Below are 19,163 nucleotides of genomic sequence, written 5' to 3'. Positions count from 1 at the left end.
CTCCATCGCTGTGCTTGGCTGGAAGAGACTCCTCACCAAAAGAGGAAAGCAGCCATACAAACCCACCTGGCTTTACAAGATTAATCTTAAAAAAAAGAATAGTCACCAACATAGATATGGGAGTCCTGGCGATTTGCAGTAACAGACCTGAGCAAATTAACAACCTCAAAGGCAGTCGAGGCAGTCAAAGCCAGCGGCCCCAAGAGTGCACAACAACTCCAATGCTAAAAGCAGATGGGCTCCAGAAGAGCCTGCTGCCCCCCACCAGTGGTGCTACCCTGCCTTTGGCTGCTGTGTCCACATTTCACTGTGTTTTGAGATATCAGGGCTTCCAGATAACCACAGCGCATGGGAAGAAAAAGCATGGCACCAGTTTCAGGGCTTTTCTGAAGAAGGCATAGGAAAGACTAAGCAAGGTCCTGTGCAGCTACCCTTGAGAGGAATCCTGTTTAAGCTTTCACTTCTTAAAAACACAGAACTGCAACAAACCTCCCAGCTCTGGAAGCACCATTTTCTGCAATGCTATTGACATGTAGCATGCACCTAGTGGAATGTTATCATCTCCTGCAGATGCACACTCATGCCCCACCCTGCAGGCAGCTGTGAAGGTCCCCAGCAGGCTGGAGAGAATGGAGTTGTGCCAACCCAAGACATCTCTGGGTCTGCAGAACAAGCAGACAAAAATCAAACATCCAATGAAGGCAGACCTTCAGCAGGGTGGAGAAAAGCCTCTGATGATGTCAATACATGGGAGTATTTTGCTTCAAACCATTCTTAGTATTTTGCTTTCCACACATGTTCCAAAAGCAAGAGGACCATGAAAGACTTAGAAATGGGTTGGGTTACTATTTGGATTACTTATCCAACACCTGCAGAGGCACCTTCTGCAATGCTCCAGTGCATCTAGTGCTATACCATGGCTAGAACTCTGGAAACATGGACACACACACACACTGCTTCAAAACAATGGAGCTGATTTCCACTCTTCCAAATCCTGATCACACAATGCCTCCACAATCAGCAGCAATTTATTCTCACACTATCATGTGAACTGGGGAAATGGGATCCCATGCAAAGCCAAAGATGCAGGTAGGACTTGAACACAGTGATGCATTTGAGGTTACACAAGGCCAAGCCAGGCACTGACCCCCGTTCTCAGTGCTTTTGCCATGGGATGTCTCCACAAGGCAACAGAATCTTACTGACTGGTCTTGGTATCACTGTGTAAAACACAAACTTTTCCTTCAGTCTTGGTACTTTAACAACATCAGCTTGGACAAAGAGAGTCTGGCAATTTAGGAAAGGCAAGAATCCTCAGTATCTGCTTTAAAAATCTGTATCATCTTACTGACTTTTGGACCTGCATCCAAAGAAGCCTTCCCTCTGTCACTAGGACTCCAGTCCATTTCTGCAGGGTCCCTCCTAGAAAGGCTGAACCTTGGGGCCAGGAAGCTTTCTCTGGTCTTTTGCAGATGGCAACGAAGGGTGGATCTCAGTTGTCTTCCAACAGCAATAATCAGCAGCAGCACAGCCACCCCCAAAGGGACCTTCTCAAATATACACCTCAGAGACAGACACATCAAGCTGTATACAACACAGACTAAAAGCAGTGATTCTGAGTTACATTTGCATCTTGATGCATCAGTGTTGTCAGTTTTATGTGATGATCAAGACCTACAAATTCCCAAACTGGTTAACACTGGACACCCAAATCTGCCACTCTACCACATGAGGGAGGAAAGTAATCCTCCAACAGCTGTAGCCATTGCTACAGGACAGCATCAAACATGTCACTGCCATGCAACAATGGCCAAATACTAGGACTTTTTTGTTTGGTATTCTTTGAGAAGTGTTTTTGGGTTGGGAATTTTACATTTTTTTAATTAATGTCTGTTTCATAGTCCTGTAGCAGTCTTCTACGCCTGATCAGCACAGAAAGAAGTGCAGAGCTGGCGTGAGAGAGGGAGGTTTGAAGAACTTCAGTTAATACATACCAGACTGGCCATCAGTTGGAAATATATCTGTAAGAGACAAAAAAAAAAAAAGAGAAAAAAAAAAAGATCAGTATTGGTTACAGCTGGAGTGCAAATCATATTTAAAAGGCTCCTCCTCTCTTGATGTGTTTGCTTTAGCTAAACAGAGGAAGTATTTTCTTAGTATCCCAAGTTAAACATCAATCCAGCTTGGAACCTACCTCAATTCAACCACTTCTTGTGAGAAAGACTTTGAGGGAAACAGTGTTTAGCTGAATGTATTGTTCTCATAGATAATTTTCCATATTGGCTTCTAACAGAAAGCTGCACACCAAGACCTATTCCATGGCACTCTCCTATTCCCCTGGCCAGCAGTCTCAAATGGAAACCTGCACAGAGAACACCTAACAGGGTGACCCACTAGGGGATGCAGGTGGCAGCCAAAACAAAAGCAAAATGAGCATTTTCCTGATGGTTCTTGGTCTTCAGAGCCATAACATCAACAGCATCCATACCAGAAAAGAGGCAGCCAGAAGCATGCATCCATCACCCAAATGGATGCTCAGTGCCTTGGCACATCATGCCTCACTCTGGTGGAACGCTTTTGCCTTCCCCTTTCCATCTCATGTGGCTCTGCCAGCCAGAACAGCATGTTGAGCAGAGCTGCTGGAGTCTGGGCAGTTTCAGATGCTCAGACAGATCACTCAACCTTCCCATGCTCTTTCCAGTTAGAGGTACAGGTCCTTCTCCTGATGACCCTATTTACTGTTGGGAGGAAGAGTTCACACTGAAGTAGCTGGGAAAGATTAGTTGAAAGACTTCTAGGAGCATGTATGTGTGGAGAAACTCTCTTGATAGAGGCTCCCCAAAAGCTATGAAAACAGCACTTTGGAGAGCAATACACTGTTTTCTTCAAGGAACTTTGAAGAGAGGGAAGGGAGGCTTGCTGCAAGCCAAGGTCCTCCTAGAACAGGGGCAGGCAGGCCCCTGGCTCCTGCTTATCAGCTGCCCAAAACACACATTCAGCTGTAAAGTCATGAGAGTTGCAGTATGGACTAACCCCTTGGACAGAACAATGCTCTCTGGCCTGAGCTTAACTAATGCAGAAGCAGCAAAAATATGCCTCTACCCAAGAGCTCCCATCTGCCTTTAACAGTGCACCATGTTCAAGGCATCCTGAGGCAGGGATGCTTTCACCCCACCTATGAGCAGCAGAAGCAAGGGGGGAGGGAAAAAGAAAATGCCAAAACTCTGCTGTTACACAAGGTTATGGGCTGTAGCCACGTTGAAGGCACATCTCAGGGTAAAAACCAACACATCCAGAAAAGCCTCCAGGCACCAGACTGCAGACTCCACGTTCTACTGCAACCCTCCACCAACACATCATCCAGGTAGACCTAAACATCTTGTATTTCTGTGATGGTTGCTGAGGAGGTCAGACTCCTACAACAGTGAGTAGAAACACCCTGTACTTGATCTAAAGCATCCTAAACAAGAGGCAATTTCTGCATTTTCCTACTTGGATAACACTTAGAGACAACTTCACCACAGAGGAACCACACACTGGTTAATGCATGTTATCTGTTTGGACCAGCTATCTGGACCAGCTATTACCAAACCCCAAAATTACCAACTAAGACTACTACTACAGTGGCAGAGAACAGGAATTCCTTTGTGCCAGCCAAAAACTACATGCCTTGGCAACCAGCCTCCTTTCTATACCCCTGTCAGGTACAGTTCTCCAGTTTGCATTCCTGCTAGGCTGTCCAAGCAACTCTTCATCAAATGCACACTACAGCTTGGCCAACCATCTGCACAACCAGTCATCCACAAGAGACCCAGCTATCCCCTTCTTGAAATCACAACTACTCAGCAACAGATTTACCACTGCATGTTCTAGAAAAGCAGTGGAAGGTCCTCAGCTGCTTAGGTCAGTAGAAAGCAAGGACCACACACAATGACCACGGGCAGATGCTGCTCACATTCACCGTGAGAGGCTTGCCAGCACAACTCCTGTTGAGGAAAGACACCTGCCTCTAGTCTTCAGCTTTCCTGTTTGGGAAGACCGAGCTTGTCTAACTCATCACAGCTACCATGAACACAGATTTGACTCCAGAGTAGAGACCCAAGAGCACTGGGCTTGCAGGCAGCTTTCCCCACTGCCAAGAACAAGCAGAGAACAAGCAGTGTGCAGGAATAATAGGGAAGCCGAGAGGAGACAGGTGAGGCACGGTGGGTCAGGAACCATCAAGCACAATGACCCTTTGGGACACCTTCTTCCCTTGCAAGCACAAATGACTAGATTAGAAATTAGCCTGCCAATTAAGGGCAGCACCTGAGGTGCCCAAGAGAAGTCTAAATCAGGCAGCACTTTCTTTTCCCAAGAAAGCCATGGTGGGAAAGGAGGCAGAAATGTGTGTACCTGGCAGGGCAAAGATAAACCCCCTGGGCTGCCCCCCAAGGAGCCCATCTAGCATAATGCAAGACTTAAGGCTGCCTGTCCAGGTAAGCTCCCTTCCCAATGCTCCCAAGCTTAAAAATAAGTAAGCAAAAACAATCAAACATGAAGGACCCAGGCAAAGACCAGGCTGGGATTTTCCTGAGGCAAAGTCCCAGCATGGAAAACCAAAGCCAGCAACCAATCCCACTGATTGCTCCCACCATACACACCACCTTCCCACCTGCTTTTCCCACAAGGCACTCCAATGCCAAGTATCCTGATGCAGGCCAAATCTCAGAGTAACATTCCAACACAGCTATCCACCCAGCCAGCTGTCAAGCAGCAGGCACTCACATATGGAATTGAGCAGCTCTGCCCCTGCCTGCACCACACCTCCCAGCCAAATCCAGCCCACCACACCGGGTTAATACAGAATAGCCCCAGAATAGCCAAATGGAAAGGAGCAAAAAGCAATACCAAGGAGACCCATAAAATTTGGGCTCACATTTCCTTCCCCTTCCTGCATGCAGACACTTCTCAGCACAGGCTGAAAGAAGTAAGACTTGGTGTCTAAACACAGGGATTAAAATCCTCAGAGGAACCAGGGAGCACTTCATCACAGCACCAGCCTCTGGCAAGCCAGGTATGTCCTAAGCCCTTTCCTATCCTCCTCAGCTCTGTACATTATCCATAGAGCCTACATCATCTCACTGGAAACCACTTTTCATGAATCTCCTTGTTATCAGCAAAGGGAGGCAGAGGAAGGAGCAAGCAGGAGGAGGTCAAGGGTGCATGCTGCAGCCAGCAGGATGTGGGGAGGGGCACGGAGCATCCCTTCTGTGCTGTCATGTGAGGGTGCAGATGTAGTACAGAGGCACTTGCTCTGAACACCCATCCCCAGAGCTGCTGCAAAAAAGCCCAAGAGACAAAACCAAATTGAGGGCAGCCCTTATTTGAGGTGGTGCTGGGGGGTGGATACAGAATCCCAATTTTTCCTGATGGTATTTTTAAAACGCAGGAGACAACCATATGCTAAAATGGGGCATTTAAAGAGAAGAGCTGATGCAGCCACACACATACTCCCTCCCTAGGGGCTATCTGGCCACTGCTGCTATTCAGGTATCTGGGACAGGTCCAGAAACCCTACCCCATTTACAAGCTCAGATCTCTCCCACTTGCTCCAGAAGTGTGCTGGTAACTGGCCTCCTCCACCAGACACACTTCAGAGTCAAACCCAAAGCCCTGTCAGGAAGCCTGCCTTCTCCCAGCTCTGGTGCTACAGCTGGGAAGGCACCTCCAGCACCCCCTGCCCAGCCCTAGCCCCTCCACCACCAGCACCCCTTTTGTGCCACGGATGTTGCTTCTTCCCAGCAGGGCCTGAGAGACAGCAGCTGAGGAGCAGCTCATTAACCCTGATGCAAGAGAAACGCTGACTCGTTATTAAGCAACCTGCAGTCCTAACTGCCGAGAGGGGCAGGGCTGCCGGCAGTGACAGCCAGCTCCCTGCACCCCATTGCCCATCCTCCCCGCTACCAGGTAGCCTCTGCTCTCCAAAATGGGGGAGAAACGACCTCAATGTGCTTTATGTCATCTGCCAGCCACCAAAGCACGCTGACTGGTACCCCTGCACCAGTGTGCTGAGCAGGGGCTGCTCCTGGGCACACACAGGTACAAGCACACATGACAGGATGCTCCTCGGCTGCTCCCAGCAGGACATGGGGCTTGGCCACACTGCCACGAGAAGACATCAGCTGATTTGTTCTGGCTCTCGACCCATGCAGTTGTAACTAAATCATCCTCCACGTTTTGCAGACAAAAGACTCAGACATCAGCAAAAAAATGACCTCCCCAAGGTCACACAGGACTCAGCAGCAGAGACATGCCCAGAACTTGGTTGTGATAGCTCAAAAGCTTGCAGGGCTTTGCTAGCTGCCCAGGAGAGGGATGGGGAAAGGAAATGCTGGCGGATAGCAGGATCTCCAGGGAGCTTTCCTCCTAACCTGACCTGCCACTCAGCAAGGACAATTCAGCTGTTCTGGCTACAACAGCAATTCTCCCAGTGCAAACAGCACAGGCAGTGGAAAGGTCCAAATTACATAGCCCAGCATCTGCTGCAGAGAGACCAGTGCTGTCTGAATCTCTTCCCCATCCCCAGGCAACTTCTCAGCTCAAATCTCTATCACCCAGCTCCCCCTCAGAGGCCAAGGCAGTGTCTGCACAGGTTCCCAAGACAGTTACAAGCCTCTTCAAAGCAAGCTCAGAGAAGAGGGGGCGAGGCCTGCTATGAAAAAGTAGCAAAGCAAGAAACCCCAAACCCAAAGATTAGCATGGCCAATTATGTCCCTCCTGAGATCTTGCTTGCTTCCTGCTCCCCCTCCTTCACTACTTGCTGAGCAGGCTTGGGGAGGGTCCAGCTCTCAGCCACCCAGATCTTCCCAACCCTCTCCAGTTGCCAGGTCCAGGCAAACACCTCTCATGACTCTCAACAATGCTCAGCTTTACCTCCTCAAAGAGAAGCTTAATATGGGTAAAAGATTCAAGCCAGATGGCTCAACCTAACCTGATGTTGGGTAGATCCTAAGACACCCCTAAAGTCTGTGCAAAATAAAAAGCTATAGAAGCATTTATCAACTTCCAAATCACTTTCTCCACAAGGGTATCCAGACCATTAGATCCTTGGTAAGCAGTTTTATTCTCTCCATCCAGAGAGGTTTGGTTTCTTCTCAGACACCCTCATGACCTACACTAAGCTGAAGAGCTACAGCCAGTGTGAGCTGACATTGGTTTCCCACAAACCATGTGGAAACAAATGCTTTAAATAGGTTTTCAGTGTATAAGCAGCCATAGTTTTGGTGCAGCTCAGCTGGGGTGCTGCTGCTAACTTCACTTACTTGGAAAGGGATGAAGAATTCCAGTATCACCAAGCTGCAAGAGGAACACCCCGGGGAAAAAAAATAAAATCACCTACTCCCAAATCTGAGCATGTCAAAGATAGCTCCTTAGCTTTACCTTCATACCACACATTAAGCTAGTTCCTTAATGCTGACATTCAGTTTCTTCCAGACAGAAGAGGAGCAGAGCTGACCAAGCAGGGCTGCAACTGCGACTGAAGATAGTCACCACTGGGACCAGCGCTGCGGCTGGCAAAAGCACCTTTCAGAGATCTGCCTGGAAGAGGGTCCAGGTCTCTTGGCTGAGCAGCAGATGCCAGTGGAGTTCTGGGGAATGCACCCAGTCAGTCTGACCAGAAAACACCACAGAGCTCTCCAAGCAGACAGCCTTGCAAATCCCAACACTCAAATATGTACAGGCACACAAGGAATAACTGTAAGGTCACTGCTGTTTTTTCTCCCATCCACTTATCAGTGCTTGCACTGGAGAGAACAAACACTGGGTGTTCTCTCTCATTAACCCCTTCTCCCCCCATCTCCAAAGCAGACAAGCAGCAAAACTGCTGTTGACTGAACTCTCCAATTCACACGAGACAAAAGCTGCAGAGAATGTACAAGACACCTCAGAGGTGCCTGATTACCATTTTCCTGTAGCAGCTGGTGACCCAGCTCTCTGCCTCACATCCTTTAATCACCAGTAAGCCTGAAGTGACACCACTGGACACCTCCAGCCTTCTAGGAGACAACCTTACACGAGTCGGGGCCCAGTGATCAGAGTCACCTTCCACAAATGGATCTTTAAGGTACTGGATACTGAACAAGGACTAAAACTCCAAGTGTGATCAAGCAAAATCAGTGTGTCTCAATTTTGCTGAAATACAAGAACCATTTTCGTGCAGCCCAGAAGCCAGCTGGATCCCATGCTGTGGAAACCAATACAGACTGGCATTTCCCTCTGTCAGGGTCATCACACACTGCGCTGCAGCACGCTTTGTGTGCACATCAAGGGCAGGCAGCCTCAGACACCACAGCAAAGCTCTGCCTAAGGACAGCTCAGTAAGCAGCTAGCAAGACAGAACCTTCTCCCTATAGAGTATCCATTACCATAGACAGAAATCCAGCCTCTGCATGAAAAAGCATCCCTCCTGCTTCTCAAAAGCCCCAGTATCATGGGTATGCCCCATAACATCAGTCAGGGATGCCATAAATCCCTGTGAAAACCCCAGGAACCAAAAATTGCAAGGCACTCTCCACCTCAGGGCTGTGGGCAGAAGGCCAAGCAGGGGGTCTGTAGGCTACACAAGGCAGCACAGTGAAGTCAGCATAATTAAATCTCTTGACTGAAGAAATCATCAGATTCAGTCTGAGATGTTCCCCCTCTCCAGTCCAGCCTATCTGGTTGGTTTTAATCAAATACACAGCTTTTACAATCACCCTCCAAACTCCATCCTTGCTTGGTTCCACTTCTCTACTGTCAATTAGATCAAGTCTGATTTCAGTTCTCAACTGAAGTTCAGTGCTGCCTACTTGCAATCTGCCATGTCTCTTCCAAGTCATCTTCATAGTTGTACTTACAGATTTAATTTCACATTTGAAAAACATGGATCACTTACAGCAAATTCCTCCCTGCACAGCATGCAAACATCACATCTGTCATTCATCAATTAAAAAAGAAGAGGAGCCAATGGAGTTCACATTAGATTGGGAGGCCAAAAGAAATCAATCCCCCTTTTGTTCGGTGCGAGACCCTCTGCAGTGGCAGAGAACTTCTGAGCACTCAGAAGATGCATTAGATCAGATTAGGTATTCCCCTGAGCTCTCAAGGTTTTAGCTGGGAGCTGGGAAGTGAAATTTGATATGATTACAGCCAGCAAAATCTCATGCTTTGTCATTTGAGCACATGGTGGAGACACCTCCAATTCACTCTCCTGCCTTGTTGGGTGGGATCTCGTGCACAAATACGCTATCATGTCTGCTTCAGTCAAGAGTAAAACCTCTAGACAATATTTTTGGGACACATTTATCCACATTTCAGTATCTGCTGCTACAGTTCAAGAATTTCTCAGCACTACATACATTGGTGTCACTTTTTACACTTCAATCTTTGCTTTGTTTTTCCCTTTACTTTCCTCCTTCCATGGCCTTGTAGCTGATTTGCCAACATGAGCCCATTTGGAGGTACACAAGTAGGACAAAGTGCTTCAGTCACTCCTTTTAACAGTTCTTTTTGTGCTAGGTGAGGCCTAGAGCACTGCTACTTTTATTATGGTCAAGTCCTTACTTTCAGTAGGCTTGTTGGGGGTGGCTGGAAGAGCTGACATGAACGGACATTGCTACTCAGCTAAGTGGACTTTATGATTGTTTGGAAGGGCTACAGCAAAAGTTGAAAATTATTGTAGAAAGAATTGTAAATGTCTTTTCTTTTGTAACTTTTAATACCAAAAAATGGAAGATCTTGCCTTGGAGAATCTGAATAAATAAATTTCCAGTAGCTTGAAGAGAAGGTTGGCTTATCAAACATTTGAGTGTTGCTTATTAACCACAGGTTCTCAGTATTTCATTCCATCACTAGCTTCACCATCTGTAAGTATGCAAACCAGACAGCTTGGTAATTAACATTTGGTAAATTAATAATCACCCATTTGCACCACTGATCAGAAGCTTTCAAAACCACAGTTAATAAAGGAGAGGAAAAAAAAAAAAAGAAAAAAAAAATAAATCCAGAGTGGATTTAGTGCAAAGGCTGAATATGTATCACAAATAATCTGCTTAGACAGTGCTAAGCATTTAAAAATGTACTCACCTTCTGGCAGCACCTCCCAGTTACCAGGCAGGTAAGACACCAGTATCTCCACACACCTTTCTCTCTTACTTTCCCATCAACAACACTCTAACCTTTCCTCATTTTTGTGGCTTTTCCAATTTCATACTTGTTTCCCCACATATTTAGTCCAGAAAAACTCACCTCTTCTCTCAGTGTTTCAGACTTATTAAAACCTCTTAACATATCCTGCTCTGAAAACCCTCTGATCCCTCCATGCATGCATCCATCAGGCAAGTCAAAAAAAGTCAAATGACTACCAGGAAAGAAGAAGAGATAAGCAGCCCCTGCGCCCTCCCTGCTGCCGGCAGATCCCTTCCAGCGCGCAGCCATGCCCTGCAGACTGCAGAGTCACTCTGCAGGAGCACGGCACACGCTGCTGCTCAGCTGGAAAAACGTGCTCAGCAGTGTGCTCGGGAAGGACTCTGCTTCCTCCCACCACCCCTAGCCTCTGGGGCTGCACCCCCGTACCTGGGCAGGGAAGAGGGGAGCAGCACCAGACTGCCCCCAGGCTCACAGAGCCCCTCCCGGCTGCACTGGCACCCAGCAGGAAGGACACACTGCACATTTCCACCCACTGCCCAGCTTTCCAATCACGGTTTAACTCTGGCTCATGTGTCAAGGACACGTGAAGTTCACAAGTCCCATCCAAACCCCCATTTCTTCCCAGTGACCCCTAACTATCGGTCTCACTGTCACCAGGGCATCTCCACAGAGCCCACCACAGACCAAACAAACAACTCGGTGAAGCACTGCAGATACTCCACCACCCCCATGGCCTTCCTCGTGGGGCCGGGATGCCTCTCCTGTGCCTCAACTGTGGGAAGCAAGACAGGAGTGCAGTGGAGAGAAGCACCTGTGTATATGTGGCCAGGTCACAGGCCAGCTCTGCCTGCTACAGCATCAGGTTGTAGACCTGTTTCCAGCCACTTCAAGGGGTGCCTGGCAGGAAGCGAACATGCTTCCCTAGGAGCACAGGTTGGGGCAAGCTACATACCATGTGTGCTCCAGAGGGATCCAGAGCACCATCTTCTAGATCAAGTGAAGAAAAGGTGCCTGTGTCACCTCTGAATATCACCAGTGCCAGACTGAATGGCACTGGGAGACCTTAGTCACACAAAGGGCTACCTCCATTGGCCATTTCTAAAGCACACAGAGCTTTCCACCTGACCCCTCATGCCTGAGTATCCAACCCTGCCAGGGCCATCATGGTCACCTCCTGCAGACCAGCAGCCTCAAGCTATGTACAGCAGAGCTGTCTACCAACTCTTCCAACTTGTGACCATGTAAAGTAACAGGATGACTCAAACAAAAAAAAAAACAAAAACAAAATCACAACCACTGCAGCACACTGAAGCACTCTGTGTTCTCATACAGCGCTGCAATCCATGGAAGTGATGAGGCAAGCTGATGCTCCTAAGTCAGCTTTGCTCCAGAAGGACACTGAAGGTAAACCACTGATAATGCAGGTATTAGATCAGCCAGTCTGCAGCCCTTCCTCCATCTCCTTGCACGTCACAACAGAATATCCCCCAGCACACGCAGCTTTAATGCTGCAGGAAGAGCTCTTGATCCTGGGAAGATCCACAGCAAGTGTAACACAGAAGCTGGGCCAGACAACTTAGTAAGGATGGCTCTGGCAGCTCAACTAGCACCAGCAGCCTGGTGTGATAGAAAACACAGCAGAGCTACAGCACATCACACCCCAATGCACTCAGAAAGGCATTCCACCCAGGCCTGCCCACAGAGGGCTCCCAAACTGTAGCACCAGCACATGCTCTGATAAACGGAAGTTCAGTTAGGACGATTTCTGTGAGCCTGCAATTACAGGATGAGCCTCTGTTTAGAAACATGTTGGCACTTGCTTGACCACTGTTTCCACAAGCCTTCCCAAAAAAATCCCATGTATCTTGTACAGTATTAGAATTGCCACCAGCAGGCCTGTTTTCTACTCCACGGCTGTAGGACCTTCTCACGCATATCTGCTTCTCCTTTCAGCCAAGCAATCCAGACCAACCCTGACCTCAAGAGGTCTGATAATTGATTTACTCGAGGCCAAGTCCAGTTCCTATTTGTTCTGGTCACCAGTTACTGTTGCCTAAACATGCAAGTAGCCACTTTTAAGGTGTCACAACACTGCATTAACTTCTTCAAAGCTTTTCCTTTACTTCTCTGACCTGCTCAAGTCATGCAGCAGTATCACTTGCTACTAGATGTTCAGAGTAGCCAGTTATTTCAATGCAAGGAGAAAAGTCTCCCACCTCCAAAATCACTGGACTACAAGAATGAGTTTGGAACTGAAGACTGGTGTCTAGAGAGGCAAGGGAGAAATGCTGTGAGGGCCATGCCAGAGACCACACATTCACCGAGTACCCAGAGCTTTACCCAACCCCAGAAGATGACTTCTTGCCAACGCAAAGCTCCACCTAGATGGCATTACCACCACCCAGCAGGTATCACCAAGCTTGTACCACCTCTTTCCCCAGGCTCCCTGTGTGCACAGCAGACCACAAGACCTGACAGAGCCAGGAGCATGAAGACTAAAGCCATTGGTAAGAAGTCAGTAAAGGTTCCAATGCCAACACGACCAGGAAACAAATAACACTTTAAAGGCCATAAAGTAGATATGTATCATGGTTGGAATGAACGAAGCTCACCACTCCCAAGTGGACTTAGGGTAAGAACAAAAAAAAAAGCCTTCTCAGGTCTTCTACAGGTTACCTGCCAGATCTACAGTGAGGCCACCATACCTCCACTTATGTGGTTATTGAGATGGGAACGGAGCTCCTCTGTGAGATGCACCACCATAAAGGACCCCATAATCCTGTGATAATATTCAAGTGTATTTAAGTTTTCACTAAGATACTTTTTTTAACTCTTGCTGTCTGCAGCTGTAGTAACTTTAAGGATTCAAATACTCATCCCTGTCTAGAAAGGACAGCTTTCCACTAAAATGCCCACTTCTTGTTTAGACAAACCAGCAATACCACCAAGGCGGTGTCAGAGATTCATTGCAAAGGAGTTTCAAGTACACAAAGAGCGACCTAACTCCATCCAAACTGGCAGTTGGTGTTCCCCTGAGGATAATCTCACAGCAAAATCAAAAAAACACAGCAAAAGGATCAGGTGTCGTAATTTGGAAGGGAGAGCAGAGCATTGCAGCCCCAGTGCCCCCGTTCCTGGCCCTGCCTTTTGCACTTGATTTGTCTTCACAAGTGACCCCAATACGTTCTGCTTCCCAATCCAGTAATCCTAAATACAATCCCAATGGAAACCACCTTGGCACCACAGGCAATAAACAGTTTAAAAGAAGAGGGTAAGGAGGTGTTTGGTGAGAATCCTCTAGTAACACCTGGAAATCCAGAACTGGAGGTCGCAACAGAAGTAAGGGCTGAAGCCCAGCAATCAGGACCAGTGAGTCAGCTTTCAGGAGCTGTGCTGCATTCCCCAGCCTTCCCGAAACAAACAGTGCAGAACAGGCCAAAGGTCCAGCACAAAACTGAAGGGCAAAGGTATGCAGAGGAGTTAAAGCTTCACATTTTTTGGAGCAGCGAGCTCCAGTTACCCTCATCCTCTCATAGTAAGATGGGCAGAGTTACTCAAACGTGAGTTGTGGGATGGGAACAAAACAGTATTTCAGAGAGGAAACTTGGGGCAAGGCTGGGGGGTGGGGGAGGACTCCTGCTGCGATAGCTCTGTTGCAACAAACAGCCAGGAGAGGTCCACAATTACATGCCACGACAGAAAGAGAATTGCCCAACACTTTGGAAATAGGCGTGTGCAGCACTACCAAGCTGGATACCCAAGCAGGCAGATGCACATGTGTACTCTGAACACAAAGAAATGCCAAAGGTAAAATAAGTTTCCCATACATCTTATCTCCTGTACTGGAGGCTTGTTTCAAGGAAAGCCCTATGGGGAGTTAGTCAGCAAGGGGTGAGAAGCTAATGAATCTTCCTCTGCCTTCTCCTTAGTACTGGTAGCCAACGCAGCCTCTGCTCTGGCATAAATCAACACATGCTCTCTCTGAACAATAGTCAACTAACCTCTGGTGCTTGCTGCTAGCAACTAAGGTGTGCCTTCTGGAAAGTACTGTGTATCCACCCAGTGCATGTGCCAAATGGCAAGCAAGAAACTCTACTCAAGAAACTCAAACACATCTTGCACCTCCACTAGGAAATAACACTGATTTGTCCTGGTTGAGTGCTTGCAACAAGAATGAAAACCACCATAAAAGTTAGTGCAGGCAAAGCTTGGCAGTTGCAGTGCCAGGCATTAGAAACCTGAGTGTTCCTACTTTCAAGCTGTCAATGGCTTTAGAAATTAAGTGCCAAGTGCCTTGATGCAACATTTCTTGAAAAAACTCCAGCAGGTTTTCAAAACTGGGTGCTGTTAACACCTGTCTGCACCAATGCTTGCATCAGCACCAGCCCTGGTGCAGGGCACAGCAGAGGAGTACATGTTCCAGAAGGCTGAGCGGCCTTAACTGCAAGCCACTCTTCTCTGTGGAAGAACTGGAGAAAATACTCTCAGCTTGGTTTAAAGCCAAAAGTGCAAAGCTGTTTTTGCCAGAAAATGTTTCCTTTGCTACTGCAGACACACACACACTACCATCATGCCTTTGCCAGTCAGGCTGCTGGCTGCATTTATTTACATGATAAGAGAATGTGTAAGGAGAGGACAGTCACACAGGCCTTGTTACTAGATCATTAGAGAGTAAAAATGAGGCAGCATTACCAGCACCAGGATCCCCTCAAAAGCTGTAAGCAGTGTCAAGTACAAGCCTTGCCACATGGGATGGGTTATCTCAGGACTCAAAGGATCCCCTCTGCTCCCTTGTACCCCGACTCTGACAGGCACATGAACAGAAATGGAACATGTCTTGTCAAACCACCAGGAAATTCACTGGTGTACTACTTCAGCTGAGCCTCAGCCTCTGCTTACAGAATCAGCAGTATCACTGCTGTCTAACTTGATCTAATGGTTGCTCCACTTACTGCCACGCCACTGTGCTTTTGGGGGAAGGGATTATGAAGCCAGGAGTGGTTTTGCTTCAGCAGTCCTTCTTCCTGGAAAAGCAAAAACATTTACTCAAACACCCTCACTGTCAACCCTGAGCATAAAAATGCTGCAGCAGGTAAGCAAGACACTGACCTCTGAAGATAAATCCGTCAGAAGAGGACACTATTCTTCAGTCCCTACATCAGCCCTCCCATGCTGCAGCAAGTCAAACAGTTCAAACTTCCCTACCCATCTTCTGACACAGACACGCAGAAAGATCTCAAAGATGGCTGTTTCCTCTGGGCCAGAGCTTAAGGCCTTTCTTTTCTTTTGTAAGCAGCAGCTCCAACACAGACCATTACAGAACGGGTTAAAACCTAAGAGGTAGGTCTTGTCCATTAAATCTGCTCTATGGGTCTACAGTTAATAGAATCATTATAAAAAATTAGGGCTTTCAAAGCCTGTTAAACAAGTCATAGAGAGATCTGTTTATCTTTACACTGCTGTCCTCACCAGGCTCCTTGGTCTCCTCCTCAATACCTCTGGGAGGATCAGGGCTGGAAACATTTAGTGTCTCTAGCACACAAGCACTGCTCTGGGAACACTGCTGGATTGTGAGCCATGGTTTTCTAAGGTCTGCTGAAAACCCAGAAACATCCAGCTACGACTGTCCAGAATGTAGAAGCTCTCAACCTGCATCAAGTGTACAAAAGAGTCACTTTTCTCAGGCCTGGAGGGTCACTGCAACATGACAGTATACCTCACCAGCACCATCTTTCACAAAAACTCACATGCCAGATTTGTTTTTTTTCTTAATTTGTAAGCATCTGCCAAAAGAAATCCTCTACTCAAAACAGTGAAGGCACAACAGGAGACTGGGAACACTACAAGAAGGTATTAGGGCAAGGAGCTGCCTGGCAAGGTCAGCTGCCAACCTGCCTCTTGTGAGAGCTCACCAGCGGTGTTTATTTTACACGTTTTCTCTGCTGCTAACGAACTGGCAGCAAAAGAAACAATGCCCCAAGAGAGGGGAGCCAAACAGCAGCGTCTGGGCATTGCAGTTGCTGCTGCCAAGCATCCCAAAACACACCACTAACCAATTCCATTATTTAAACACCTTCAGGAACACCATGACAATTGTGCTCGGCCCAAGAAAACACTGAGTGTTGCAACATTACTCCCATGCCCTACCATAGGGTGGATGTGCTACTGACACACTCTCTCCCTCCAAAAAAGCCCAAATCACTCTCCTCCATATGATGGGCAGAGTGCTTCATCTCTGCTCGCTTAGACAAGCCACCCACCTCTGCAATAGGCCTGGTAATAAATCCAAACACACTATAAATTTGAGCTTCAAACAGAAACATTCAACCTTGCAGTTTTGCATCTTTTGGTTTATTTCTGGGGATTGTTACTGGAGCAGGCAGAGCAATGGAGCAGTGGAGTGCAGCTTTCACACAAAGGAGCAATGTGACCAGTTTTATGTCACACCACAAGAGACAAATGGGGACAGCAACGCTGTCCCAGATTTTGCTAGGCTTTGCTTATGTTGCTGTGTGGAAAGACAAACCACCAAACATTATAAACATGGACTTTTACCTGGCACAATTAACTTCTCCTCTACACTCCCCATTAAGATGACAGCTTTCCAGGTGCAAATTGCAGAGCTGTTCATCTTCCAAAGATCAATACTTCTGATGAATCATCACACCAGGCAGTAACAGTTCTTGCAAAATACTAGCACATACAGTAATTGAGAATCTGATGTCATATCTGGCAGTGTGATCTTAAAGTTAATAGAGGCAGAATGGAAAAATTAAATCTTTCCCAAACGAGGCACTCGGTGAAAACTTCTGTGTTCCTCTTAGTACCGATTGACTTGAAGCAGGTGTGAGGGACACCCTGGTAATAGCAACGTTTTATCCCAACTTCCGAGGAAATGGTTGTTCTGCAACTGCAGCTTTTGCTGATGGTAGCAGGTTAAAACCGCGATTTGGACAGCGTCGTCCCGCTAGACGCTTCCCCACGCGACTCCCTTTTGGGGACCCCCCCCCATCTCCAAGCCGTGCACGCTTCGCTGCTGACAAACCCTATTCGCAGCTGCAAGCGTGCAGAGGCAGAGCCGCGCTGGGCCGTCGCAGCAGCCCCCGACCCTGCCGCCATGAGTCGGCAGAGAAAGGCGGCGCGGCCTGCGCGCCGGGGAACAGCCGCCGCACACGTGGGCAGCGCCAAGCCACGGAAGGGCCTCCCGGGGGGGCGGTGGCGGGGTGCGGCGAGGGCCCGGCCGCGCTCCCGGGGGAAGCGACCACGTTGCCTGCGCTGCGGCGGAATGCTGGGAGCTGAGGCGGGGAAGGTGGGGTTGGAGCTTGGAGCGAGGTGGCTGCCGCGTGCCCCGCCGCCAAGGCCCGGCCATCCACCGCCTCCGGCCGCCGAGATCCTGGGCCCGGCGCGCCGCTGCCGGGCCCTCGGCGGCCCCCGCCTCACCCCCTCCGCCACCGCCGCCTCATGGCCGCTGCCCGGGCCGGGCCCAGTTCCCCTCCCCCGCACACGCGCTCCCCGCCTCATGGCCACGGACGGCGCTGCCGTTTCCTACTTCCACCGACCCCCCTCACAAACGCCCCGCCGCTCCCTCTCTTCTCCGCCCTCCCCTCATGCCGGCCGCAGTCCCGCTCGCCGGCAGGCCGCAGGCGCGGCGCCGTCCCCACGCCGTGCCGCATGGCGCGGCCGGCCGGGGCGCGGTCGGCGGTGGAACCAACCTCCCCCCCCCCCACCTCTGTCGCTACCCCTTCACCTCACTCCAACTCCCGGCACCCACCTGGAGGCGACTGCCCGTTGACCACCGGCGCGGCGGCGGGCGCGTTCTTCGTCCAGGGGTTCACCTTGGGCGGCGGGGCCTCGATGAACTCCCGGCGCCCCGCGCCGCCCACCTCGCCGCCGTCCTCCGCTTCGCCACCCGCCCTCAGCAGGCTCTCCTTCTCTTGGTTGTTGCTCTCCTCCTTCTGCTGCTTAGCGCTGGGCGGCCGCGGGGCCCCGGGACCGCCGTCGGGGCCCATGGGTGGCTCGCCCTTCTCCCGGCCACCGTCCTGCGGCGGCTTCAGCACCAGGGCGCGCTCCTCGGCGGGCAGCAGCGGGGCGCCGGGCAGCAGCGCCTCCACCTGCGTCGCCATCTGCGCGCCCCCGCCCCGCCGGGGAACTCCCGAGTCCCCCCCCCCCCGCCGCCGCCGTCGCCGCCGCGCGCTGCCCACCCCCCCTTCGCCGCCGCCGCAATATGGAGACGCGCGGGGACCACGCGACTGCCGCGGGGGCGCGCGCCGCGCCGGCCCGCCCGTCCGAGCGCGCCACCGCCGAGAGGAGGGGCGAGGAGCGGCGCGTCCCCGCGGGCCGGCCGGCGGCGCGCGCGTGCCTGATGCAACGCCCGGCCGCGCAGGGAGGGGGGACCCTTAAAGGGGCCTTGCGCGGGGGGAGTCCCCTGTTCCGGGCTTCACTCTGGGAATACGCCGGGGCTGCGCTGCCGGCTCGAGAGCTCTGAAACGCACCGGGGAGCGCCGGAGCCGCCGCCTCGGCAGCGGCGCATTGCTGCAGAAACAAGAGTAGAGGCGTGAATCAGGGAGCAGCGCGGGTGTTGCGACACGCTTCAGCCCCGAGCCGAGGGATGGGGATGCTTTCCGACTCACGCCCGAGTATAACGGACCAGCGGCTTCGGGTGATTCGGTCTCCAGTGGACGGGACTCGGTGCGTGTCATGGGAAATAAGCCTGTGCTGGGGAAACTCCCCGTATCCTGAGCTTGGCAACACCCACAGACCCTCGTGTGAGGAGTGCGTTATGTTTAACTGATCTCCGGCTGGTGGGGTGTCGCTGGCTCCTCACTGTCACTGACGTCCTCGGTATTTGTCCCCTAATTCTTATGATCGGCAAGACAGAATCCACACCCTGTGTGTAGTAGGTGCATACAAATTCCGCACATCCAAAAGCAGCCTGCACTGCTGGTGCCATGTAGCACAACCTTCCTCGCTCACCGTGGCCTTTAGTCTATGCT

General features: G+C 50.0%; 1 protein-coding gene across 2 annotated transcripts in view; it reads right to left on the bottom strand.

The window, feature by feature from the left end:
• The window catches only part of LARP1 (La ribonucleoprotein 1, translational regulator), a 41,358-nt gene extending 23,065 nt beyond the window's left edge, over window positions 1–18,293 (bottom strand). For both annotated transcript variants that reach the window (XM_054389440.1, XM_054389441.1), the window contains exon 1: window positions 17,942–18,293. In XM_054389440.1, coding sequence (XP_054245415.1) covers window positions 17,942–18,293 — 352 coding nt within the window. The remainder of the gene's footprint in view (window positions 1–17,941) is intronic.
• Between the last annotated feature and the right edge of the window lie 870 nt (window positions 18,294–19,163).

This window comes from Indicator indicator, chromosome 18 (assembly GCF_027791375.1).
Source record: "Indicator indicator isolate 239-I01 chromosome 18, UM_Iind_1.1, whole genome shotgun sequence".
Taxonomy (NCBI): domain Eukaryota; kingdom Metazoa; phylum Chordata; class Aves; order Piciformes; family Indicatoridae; genus Indicator; species Indicator indicator.
The sequence above is the reverse complement of the archived record's forward strand: the minus strand, read 5'-3'. Positions and strand labels throughout refer to the sequence as shown.